The sequence below is a fragment of the Culex quinquefasciatus genome, chromosome 1, assembly GCF_015732765.1.
Source record: "Culex quinquefasciatus strain JHB chromosome 1, VPISU_Cqui_1.0_pri_paternal, whole genome shotgun sequence".
Lineage (NCBI taxonomy): Eukaryota > Metazoa > Arthropoda > Insecta > Diptera > Culicidae > Culex > Culex quinquefasciatus.
Genome location: NC_051861.1, coordinates 126,059,165 through 126,071,416, shown reverse-complemented (window position 1 = coordinate 126,071,416; position 12,252 = coordinate 126,059,165). Strand labels below are relative to the sequence as shown.

At 39.0% G+C, this 12,252-nt stretch overlaps 1 protein-coding gene across 8 annotated transcripts in view; it reads left to right on the top strand.

Annotated features, from left to right (window-relative positions):
* LOC6035139 (active breakpoint cluster region-related protein) overlaps nt 1-12,252 on the top strand; it is a 112,792-nt gene that overhangs the window by 50,164 nt on the left and 50,376 nt on the right. For all 8 annotated transcript variants that reach the window (XM_038248159.1, XM_038248158.1, XM_038248164.1 and 5 more), the window contains one exon: nt 2,998-3,890. In XM_038248159.1, coding sequence (XP_038104087.1) covers nt 2,998-3,890 — 893 coding nt within the window. The remainder of the gene's footprint in view (nt 1-2,997; nt 3,891-12,252) is intronic.

The window sequence follows — 12,252 nt, the reverse complement described above, 5'->3', positions numbered from 1 at the left end:
TCGCTACCTTTTGATTTGTTTTATGATTTTGTATGCATTGAAAAATGGTTTATAAAAATATTCACACTTTTTTTTGTTTTGCTGGTTCTACTCATAAGACACAGCCTTTTTTTACAAAAAGGCTCTCTCGAAAAATAAATAAGCAGGCAAAAAAGAGATCCACATTTTCCGTTGCAGGCACGACGTGGTGGTCCACTCTTCACGCGGAACACTTTCCGGAATGTTTGCCCGTCGTCGGTCGACATTTCCGCCATGTTATTTGCTGCGGACAAACAACAAACCGCGCTCGCCCGGCAGACTTAATAAGAAACTAATTATCAAACTTGTGATTAGTACTTGCACCGTACTCCCCCTCCTTCTTTGGTTTCTGGTGTGATTAAAAAAGTGCTGCCCAACCATCCGCGAGTTGCGAGTTTATTTACCTTCACTTTGACGTTTTTTCTCTCTCTCATTAAATTGCTCTCGTTTGTATTTTAAATGTCCAAGTGGCGATTTATTTACTCACTTTTTCGACCAATTGTTATTTGATTTATTAGGTTGCAGCAGGGGCAGGTCGGAAAAACCACCATCAACCCCTCTCGCGATGTAGTCATTAGCGGTCGTTAGAAATTGTGTACCGATTTTAAACGCGGTGAATTGAACGAAATCGAAAGTTTTTCCTCAATCAGACAAACGAAAAAAATCTCACCAGACGAAAAACAAACTGAAATTCACGGACACACCCTCAAACAAGACAACAAAAATAAAGCTGAAAGAAGCGAGAGTGAGATTCATATTTTTCGATTTTTATGCTTTTCCTTTCCTCTCAAAAAAAAAAGTTTGGCGCATAAAAATTCGATGAACGGGCAAACCCCCCAAAATGTGATGATGAACAGCCGGCGCGAAATGAATGAATGAATGAGAGAAAAACCGATTTTCGCTTTTTGATTATTTCATCTCAAAAGAGGGAGTTTACTCACTGTGTAACTGAACTAGATTATGGTTTTCGGCGCTGTTGGTGTTGTTGTGAAGAGACAAGTGAAAACGAAATACGGTGCGTTGGTAATTATTTAAATTTAGATCGGGCTTGGCGTTTTGGAAGGAAAAACGCACCGTTGAAAGGGAAAGTGGCGATGATTTTTATTCATGCTTTTATTTTATGCTAAATTTTATGTTTTGGGTTAAAAATCAATCGATTATCAAAATACAAAATTCTCACCAAAGAATTTTATTCTTATTTTTATCTCCTGAGTAATGTTATGGGAAATTTTCAAATCAAGACTAACATTTTAAAAGGGCCAAACATTGAATATTACGTCCATTTAAAATGCTAGTCTTGATTTAAAAAATTTCAAAATATTTTTTACGAAAAGATCGGAAAATTTCACGAATTTTTCATGTATCAAAATTGAAAATCGGATCATTATTACTGAGATATGGTCATTAGAAAATGGTGGGTTGTTTTGGTGAGATTAAGAAAACTTCAATTTTCGTGTTTCTTTTTTTAAAAGCGGCTCTATCTCAGCAACCAGAGGTCCAATCTTCAATGTCTCTTAAACAATTTTATAGCAAATAGTTTAGAAACGGTCACTCATGGTCACTATTTTTAAAAATTGAAAAACTGCAAATATTTCGCTAAAATCAAACATTCGGTGGCTATATCTTGAAAATGGAGCCCTTTATCAAACAATCTGTAAAGTACTTTTCGATTGCAAATTCAATTTTGCATTAAAAATAATGTCAAGCTTGTTTTGCATGAAACTTCGATTCTTTCCAAAAATCACTATTTTTCAAAAATTCATAACTCGGCTGCAGCTTTTTTGACCATGTTTCTCTATGGCTCAAAAGTTGCGGATTTTTGTCCCCTAAAACATATCAAAAAAAATTTTACATGTTTTAGGGGACAAAAATCTCGAAAATCAAAAAATAAGTATTTTGGAAAATTGAGTTTTAGTAAAAAAAAAAGTTGATATTTTTTTTTTTCCGTGTACCTATTTTTTTCTCAAAAGTCCTCAACAATACCTACAACTTTGCCGAAGACACCAAATTGATCAGAAAATTCACTCAAAAGTTACAGCTGTTTGAATATTCACATACCATTTTTGTATGGACAGCAGCCAAAATTGTATGGAGACTTGTACGAGTGAACCAATGACGCAAAAAAGCTTATTTGGTCATAGGGAAGGCCCCGACAAAGTTTGAGCCAAATCAAAAAATACAAATAAAACCCATTTCCGGTTTTGGTAGAGAATTGCTCAGTTTCTGTAAATGATTTTCGTATTTTTTTAGGTGAGTTGCTCCATCCTGCATTTTTCGTTAGTCTTTTTCTGCCCACCATTGAAAAAACGACTAATATCCACTTTTGGCAAAAACGAGATATTAACACCAGGTGGTAGAGGATGTTCCAACGCATCTTCTGGAACTTGAATTTCACTGAAATAGTGTTTAGACTTGGCTGCCGATGCGAAAAACCAAACGGCTAGTATGCCACTCTTATGGGAAATTGCCTTGACAGAGATTTTGTGACAAACACTAAAACGCGTTTTTCTCGGAATACTTGATTTGGCATAATAGCCGAATTTTCAAATATGGACAGTTTTGTAACATCTCAGACTATTTTCACAAAAAAACGAACGAAAAAATATCGTGAGCTCACCTTCAAATTTGACTTTTTAACTTAAAAATAAAATAATCTCATAAAAGTGGCGTGTATTTTTATATCAGTGTATTTTCGTGGAAAGCCCGTCGAAATTCCTACAAGTTTGCATTTGACCACTTTTTGATACGATGCAATGCCTTCGAGATACAGAAATATTTATCGAGTGAAACTAGCTCCATATACACAAAAATGGCTTATATAAGCGAAGGATAACATGTCTACAAAGTTTCATTGAAATCGGAGAGGGTCCGGTACAACCGATGCCCTATTTGTTAATTTCATTCCTCTTCTGTAGTTTTTTAACAAAATTTATTGAAATTCAAAGCATACTAATCAAACTCCTCTCTCCTCCTCCGCAGAACCAAATCATCAAGGCCGCTGCCGCTGCCCACCACGACAAAGGAACCAACGGCACGGCCGCCGAAGACGATGGCACCGCCGACTCCACCAAAGACCCGGTCGCCCTCCGTCGGGACGCGCACCACAAGGACAGCGCCCTGAACCAGTGCATCAATGAGCTCACCTCCAACCTGCACCAGCGCCGGTGCGTCAGCAGCAGCGACGTTCCTGCGCCAACCCCAACCTCGCCCACCTCCAAGTCCTCCACCTCATCCCCGACGTCCACGATGACCAGCGGAGGAGCAGGCGGTCAGGTCGTCAACAGCAGCAGCCAACCGGACTCGGAGAGTGAACAATCGAGCAGCAGATCGCGAAGATCCAGCCAAAGTGAAGCGCTCCTGTCGTCCCCGAGCCACTTTGTGACCGTCATCGAGGTGAAGGAATCTTCCGAGAAGACTCCCCAGGAGCAGGACCAGCCGCAATCGGCGGCGACCAAACGGAACTCGGTCGCGCCAGCACTGCCCGCAAAGAGTAGCAGCGTAACTGCCGGTGACAGTTGTAACAACAACAATTCTTCCCCGGCGGCGGCGGTTGCGCCGCTCCCGGTGGCCGCAAATCCCCGGCCCAACAGCTACGAAAACGTCCTCATCAACACGAACCGGGGCAGCTGCGAGAACCTCAACAATAACAGTGTCGTCCACGGTGGGCACGTGATTCATCAGCAGAACAACAACTCGGAGCACAGTACGTTCCTGGATAATAATGGGAGTGGTGGAGGCCAAGGGGTGGCCAAGTACCCGAAACCGTCGGCACCGCCCATGACGATGGGGTCGTCGATTGCGGACCGGACCTCGCAGCTCATCGGAAGCGGCGGCGGCGGCGCGCAGGATCTCAAGAAGAAGGTGCCACCACGGTGAGTACTGATGTTTGAAATGAATAATCAGCCGTCACTGGGGATTTGTCACTTGACTGAAGATGCGGGAAGGTTTTCTTTCGATTTAAATGCAAAATCACGGAGGGTGGCTGCACCACGGACTAATGTTTATTCAAATTGTGCTTTCGTGGCGAGGACGAGAGCATTGATTTGACTGCGGTGAAAATTGATGATAGATGTCGATGATTCGGAAATTCTAAGAAAAAAAACTTTAACATTTAAAGTTTTTTACATTTATATAAAATTTTGAAAACACAAATTAACACTATTGTCATAAAAAAATAATAAACTACTTGTATAAACATAACATTTCTCGGGTGAGTTTTCAAAAAGCCGTAAGAGCCACCGTGACCTCTGACACTAATGTTCGTTTTTCTCGAAAATAAAACAAAATTTCATTTATTTTTAGTTTGGGGCACTTGAAGGACATGTACATGAACAATCTTGAGCATTTTTGATTATGGTTTTTCGTAAGTTGGTCGAGTACCGATGCAAAAAGGACTTTGTTTACCAATGGCTCTTACGGCTTTTTGAAAACTAATCCGAGATTTGTTCGATTTTTAAAGAATCAATGCCTTCCGAGTATCACTGCTACGGCATGTATTTTGACAAACCCCAATTCAGTCCTTACTGTTTTGTGTTTATGTCTAAATTCAGTACAATTTTTGCAATTTTTTGATTTTTTTTTAGTTTAAAAATCAAATATAACCCACTAAGGTTTCGTCGACGTGCCTTCCGAGCATCGGTGTAATGAAAAGGGGATCTTCGAACAGTTTGTAATGCATTTTTTTATAACAAAACGTAGCACTCAGAGAAAATTATGCATCCGCATGGAGCTGGTGATCTTAGTGGGTTGCAGACTGGATTTCGTCATGTATATGATTGTCCAGTATTAGGTCCCAAAAAAGGCGATGATGAGAAAAATTTTGGGCTCATTCACTCGGATTTCGATAGGTTTTTGCCCCAAAAATAAAATAAAAATATAAAAATTGGAATTACAAGCCACATTTGAATGAAAAAAAAAAATGTTTAAAAATGCATTTTACATCTGCCCAGTTGTTTTGCAATCATTAGTTTTCAAAATATCTAAGTTTATTTAAAAAAAAATCATTGTTTGCGAAAAATACATTGGAATTTCATAAAAAATTTTTTTTTTTAAACAAGCCTATGGAAATTTTTGACATAAACTTTAAAACATATTTGCAATGGCCTAAGTTTCAAAGCATGAATACTAGAAAAATATGAAAATACCGTTTTTTTTTATTTGCAAGTATTAAAACGAAGCGAAGTTTTGTACGCTTTTTCACTATTCAATTTTTTTCACTCAAATGCTCCAGTTTGTACAAAATACCGATTTTTCAATCTAAAATTTTCACAAATACCGTATTTTTTTTAAGTACTCAAATTTACAATATTTGCAATATGGGTATCACACGAAGCGAAATTTGGTATGCATTTTCACTGTTTTAGATTTTTTTATGAAATACTAAAATTTTCACAAAATACCGTATTTTTTTAAAATACTCATTTTTTTATAATTTCCAATTTGAGTATCAAACGATTTGAAATTTTGCATGCATTTTCACTGTTTTAGAGTTTTTGAATAAAATACTCAAATTTTCAGAAAATACCATTTTTTATATTCTCATTGTTATCCGAGCATTCGTTGGTGAAGGTTGTCTGAATCAACATGACTCGTCGCGTCCCGGCGCAAAACGCCGGCAATATTGCCCTACCTGCGGCTCAAGCAGGGAAAAAAGTGGGAATTTCCAAAAGGAAGGTTGAGGCCTCAACTGATGGCCAAAAACCGGGAATTTCCAAAAGGAAGGTGCTTTTGGAAGTGACATCAAACAGCAAAAAGACGAAAAAGAGCGACGGTACTGTACCGATGGATGAGGAGGAGGAGAACTCTTCATCGCACGAGGAGCAGCTTTTGAAGAACAACAAGTTTGCTGGACTGCCTGACGAGGACCAGGTAGCGGAAGCAAAGGAGAATGAAGTGAAACAGCGAAAGGAGAAACTGCCTCCTTTTTATGTGCGGCAATCAGCAGCAACGATCGACTTTCGAGCGGGGCTGGTTGAACTCATCAAGTCTGGGAAAGTCCTAGGCAACATTCGTCTGTGTCAGGACGGATTTAAGGTGCTGGTGCAATCCAGGCAGCATTATCAACTGGTCAAGGATTACTTGACCGAAAACGAGGCGGAGTACTTTACCCATGATGTCGCCATGGATAAGCCGTACAAAATCGTCGTCAGAGGTCTGTACGACATGCCAGTGGAGGAATTAGCTGCCGAGCTAAAAGTTTTGAAACTGGATGTGTTGGCCGTGCACAAAATGAGCCGACGCAACAAAGACATCAAGTACCGTGACCAGCTCTACCTGCTGCATTTGGCTAAGGGATCGACGACGCTTCCTGAGCTGAAGGCAATTCGAGCGGTTTTCAACATTATCGTGTCGTGGGAGCGATACCGACCAGTGCATCGTGACGTCACACAATGCTTCAACTGCCTGGGCTTCGGGCACGGAGGTAAGAACTGCCACCTGAAGCGTCGTTGCGCCAAATGTGGTACCGATGCGCACATCACATCCCAGTGCATCCAAGATTCGCTGGTGAAGTGCCTCAACTGCAACGGTGAGCACTCGTCAACCGACCGAAAGTGCCCCAAGAGAGCTGAGTTCGTGAAAATTCGGCAGCAAGCATCGACGAAGAATCAGCCTCAGCGTCGTAGAACTCCTCCAGCCCTGGTGGAGCAAAATTTCCACCTCTTCAACCGCGACGCCAGGTCCCGAACTTGGCACCGTTGCCGTTGGATCCCAGGAAGAGAGCTGAGATGAATCATCCACGGCCGGGTTCCAGCCAGGAGCCGAGACCGCCACCACCGGGCTTCAGCCAGGAGCCAAGACCAACCCAAGAACCAGCAGTTGAGGAAAATGGTAATGATCTTTACACCTCAACCGAACTCCTCAATATTTTCAAACAGATGTCCGCTGCACTGCGTGGATGCAAAACCAAGACCCAGCAGATTGAAGTGCTGACCTCGTTCGTCATCCAGTATGGATCGTAGGTCCCTCAAGCTGCTGAATTGGAACGCTTGCTCCATTAGGAGGAAGAACTTAGAGCTGGTGGATTTTCTTCGCGAGAAGGAGATCGACGTAGCTGCCATCACGGAAACTCATCTGAAGCCCGGTGAAAAAGTTTATCTGCAAAACTACAAGATCGCGACGCAGCTCGATAGGACCACCTCTGGAGGAGGAGGTGTGCTTGTCGCTGTTCATCGTGATCTCAAGCCACGCCGGCTGCCACACTTTAAGCTGGACATCATCGAGGCCGTTGGAGTGGAAATTCCCACTTCGGTTGGCCCAGTACTCTTCATTGCTGCATACTGCCCACGTCAGGTGAATGCCAGAGATGGTTCAGCAGCAAAACTGAAGAGCGATATCCAGAAGCTGACACGGCGGAGCGCAAAGTACATCATCGCTGGTGACCTCAACGCGAAGCATGAAGTTTGGGGCAACAGCAGGAGGAATCGGAACGGAGTGATTCTGCACAACGATCTGCAAAACGGATACTACAACGTTGTGAGTCCGGATCGTCCAACGAGGGTGGCTCGGTCTGGGAATCACTCAATCATCGACTTCTTCATTACCAATATGGCTGAGAACGTGGCTCATCCTGAGGTGTTTGAAGAGTTGAGTTCTGATCACTATCCGGTGGTTGTGGAGGTTGGAGCTTCCGTTACTCCGCAGCGGCAACCAACCCGGAAAGATTACCACAACGTTGACTGGCAGCAGTTTCAGCAAGTGGTAGACAGCAACATCGACTATGATCAACACCCGGAAACTTCTGCTGATATTGATCGTTCGCTGGAGGTGATCCAGCAGGCTATCAACCAAGCAGAGGCTGCCAACGTTCGGGAGGTTCCTGTTAATTTTAAGGTAACTGATATTGACGTAGATACTAAACACTTGATTAGACTTAGGAATGTTTATAGGAGACAATATCAACGGACTGGGGACTATGACAAAAGATTTCAGTTAACAATTTGAACAAAATCATACAAGACCGACTTGACAATATCAGAAATCAAGAATTTTCAAAACATGTAAGCCAGCTTGGGAATTATTCAAAACCATTTTGGAAACTTTCAAAAGTTCTTAAAAACAAACCAAAGCCTATTCCTCCTCTTATTGTTGAGGATTCTCGTTTGATTACATCCGAGGAAAAGGCAAATGCACTTGGGCTTCATTTTGTTAGTTCTCATAATCTTGGCGCTTCCATGACCAGCCGTAAAGAAACATCAGTTGCCAATAGTATTTCAACAATTAATAACTCTACCTTTGAATTTCCTGCAGATTCCCATGTTTCTGGTGAGGAAGTCAAAGTTGCAGTTAAACAAATGAAAAATATGAAAGCTCCAGGCTTTGATAACATTTTAATCTAGTGTTGAAAAACAGAGTGATCAGTTCTTTCAACATCTAGCCAATATTTTCAATAAATGTTTGCAACTTGGTTACTTCCCCACCAATTGGAAACTGGGCAAAGTCATACCAATTTTGAAGCCAAAAAGATCCAACATCGCCAACAAGTTATCGTCCCATTAGTCTTTTGAGTAGTCTGTCCAAACTCTTTGAGAAGGTCATCTATTCAAGGCTTTTGGATTTTACCAACGATAATAATATAATTTTGAATGAGCAGTTTGGCTTCCGAAAGGGACATAATACTGCTCATCAGCTTACGAGAGTAACTAAAATCATCAAGCAGAACAAGCTTGAGTCTAAATCAACTGCTATGGCTTTGTTGGATGTTGAGAAGGCTTTTGACAATGTTTGGCATGATGGTTTGATACATAAACTGTATTTATACGGTTTTCCAATGTATCTTATCAAAATTATCCAGCACTATCTTTCGGAGAGATCGTTCAGGTTTTTCTGAATGGGATTGCTTCTGGATTATTCAACATTGATGCTGGGGTTCCCAAGGAAGTATTCTTGGCCCACTTCTGTACAATATTTTTACATCTGATTTGCCTACTCTTCCTGGTAATGGTGTGTTGTCACTTTTGCTGATGACACTGCCGTTATTTATAAGGGTAAAATAACCAGATATTTAGTTGGCCGTCTTCAGAAGGGTCTTGACGTTCTTTCCGAATACTTTGGCGACTGGAAAATTCGCATAAATGCAGCCAAAACTCAAACCATCATTTTTCCACTTTCCAAATCGGCCAGATTTGCCCCAAAGGATGATGTTTTGATAAAAATGAATGATGTTTCGATACCCTGGTCAAAGGAAGTTGTATATTTAGGTCTCATACTTGACTCGAAACTATTGTTTCGGCAGCATGTAGATAAAATATTGAACAAGTGCAGCATTCTCATCAGGTGTTTGTATCCTTTAATTAACAGAAAATCAAAGCTATCTTTGAAAAATAAGCTAGCAGTTTACAAACAAATAATTTACCCCGTTATTGAGTATGCAGTACCTGTTTGGGAGTGTTGCGCTAGAACTCATAAATTGAAGCTCCAGCGTGTCCAAAACAAGGTACTCAAAATGGTTTTGAATGTTCCTGGCTGGACAAGATCAAGTGAGGTTCATGAATTAGCAGAAGTAAAAATGTTGGATCAGAAGATTCAAGAAAAATGTTTGAAATTCAGGGAAAAATGTGCTATATCTGAATACCCCTTGATTCAAGGATTGGTTTAGTTTATGGTAAGATAAAGTTAGTTTTAGGTTAGGTTATGTTTTCTTAATTTTTTTCCTCATTGTACCTAGTGTTACAAAAATGATAAATCATATACTTTTAAAGTTAAGAAAATGAACAGTGTTTAAATCACGAAAAGCAAACTAAAGCTGAAGAGCCACAGCTGACCACTTATAATGTAAACCAAATGTAATTATTATAAGAAAGATTCAATAAAGTATATTTAATTCAAATTCCATTTTTTATTGCAAATTATTAAAATTTTAGTATTTTGTACGCTTTTTCACTATTCAATTTTTTTCACTTAAATGCTCCAGTTTGTACAAAATACCGTTTTTTCAATCTAAAATTTTCACAAATACCGTTTTTTTAAGTACTCAAATTTACAATATTTGCAATATGGGTATCACACGAAGCGAAATTTGGTATTCATTTTCACTGTTTTAGATTTTTTTAATGAAATACTAAAATTTTCACAAAATACCGTATTTTTTTAAAATACTCATTTTTTTAAAATACTCATTTTTTTATAATTTCCAATTTGAGTATCAAACGATTTGAAATTGAAATTTTCGAAAAAAAATACGGTATTCGGTACGCTTTTTCACTTTTCTATTTTTTGAAATAGTTTTTATTAAATGCTAAAACGGTTTTTTTTTATCAAATACGAAAATTTTCCCAAAATACCGTATTTTTTCGAAAATACTCAAATTTTCGTTATTTGCAACATGGGTATCAAACGAAGCGAAATTTGGTATGCATTTTCACTGTTTTAGAGTTTTTTTATGTAATACTAAAATTCTCACAAAATACCGTGTTTTTTAAAATACTCATTTTTTATAATTTTTAATATGCGTATCGAACGATTTGAAATTTTGCATGCATTTTCACTGTTTTAGAGTTTTTGAATAAAATACTCAAATTTTCACTAAATACCGTTTTTTAACCCCTATTTCAAATTATGAAAATTTGAGTGTTTTCGTAAAAATACGGTACTTTGTGAACATTTTAGTATTTAACAAAAAAAAACCCTAATAAAAGTTAAAAAGCATACCAAATTTTGCTTTGTTTGATACTCATTGAGTATTTTTTTTCTAAATATACGGTATTTTGTGAAAACAAGAGCATTCACTTCCAAAATTACTAGAACATTGAAAATACATACCAAATATCGCTAAAATTATGTTAAAACTTGCAAATTATGTAAATTCCAGTACTTTCAAAAATAAACTATTTATACTTAACCATATTATCAAAAAATAAGAATAAAAAAAGAAAGCTTTGAAAAATCAACATAATTTGGTTGGATTAAGTCAACTTTAGAAATATATGAATAATAATATATCGTTCGTTATCGTCGATCAAAATATCGCCGATAGAGTTATCGGGATAACGATAACGATAGATTAAAGCAAAGTTTAATGAAATTCAAAGAGGCAACTGCTACATGAGTTGATGAACGATGACTCTTATTGAAATACTTGCTCTCCGCCCAGATTTTTAAATTTGTTTTTTTTTGGGAAATTCTACTGATAGACGATGCCTTCCGAGCTATCATGATGGGAACACAAAAAATAATTATTTTTTCGGTTAACAATAACCTTCAAAGTGTATTTTTGAAAATATTTTTTTAAGAAGATAAAAATTTCGTTTGGCTATATAAAGCAAATAAAGCTGCCTCTGTAAATTCGTCGAGGTGCCTTACAAGTTACGGTGTTGTGAAAATTGCATTTTGATTGCTTTCAATATTTAAAAATGCTAATAATAAATAATATTTTTGTGGAATTTCACATTTTTTTTCTAAATAGGATTTTTTTATATTCAAAAGTATAAGTAACTTAAATTAAAACATATTTTTTTCCTGAAAACCCAATTATATGTTCACCAACAAACACATCCTGACCCAGTTTCGCGCACGTCCAGTTTTAGTCACCGGGCACCACACACATCAGGGTCAACCTCTGAAACCTGTTTCCAAAATTCCGCGCGCCATGAATCATTCAATCTGCCCCCCCGGTGGACCAGAAGATAACACAGTCGTTTTGTCAACAACGACTTGAGCGCTCCAGACTCCAGACGAAAGAGAAAACGCGAAAATTAAATGATTGTCAAAAAAGAGGAGAAGCAAAACGAAAACAGGTCTCAACCTTGCGTTTCTGGACACTTTTTGCCACGCCATGAAGCAGTCTGGGAGAGCCTCCAAAACCGGTCACGTGACGGGGTTTTTACAATTTGCGATTTTTTTTTCGTTCATGACAGAACAACTACGGAGGCTAGTTAAGGTGACATGTGCATCGACATTTCAGTTAAGGTGCCACTTTTATTCCCACCTTTTTCCACGATACCTTTTTCACCCCCCAAAAAAAATCAACAGAATGAAAATTGTGTCGCGTCCATGGCGACACGTGGGTCACAACATGGCCAGTTCTTCAATTGCAGAGAGCTGAATTAAGGGGGTGGTCACCTCGGCTGTGCACTACCTACGACGTTATGCAATCTCTCTGGAGGCTCTGACCTGCGACTATGTTCTCCGTGGATTAAATATTCATGAAATGTTAGTCGAGTTGGACGCCACCTGGATTCAGGTTTGCCTTTGTGTCCCGTCATGAATCTGATTCCTAATTAGAAAACTGTTTGTTGA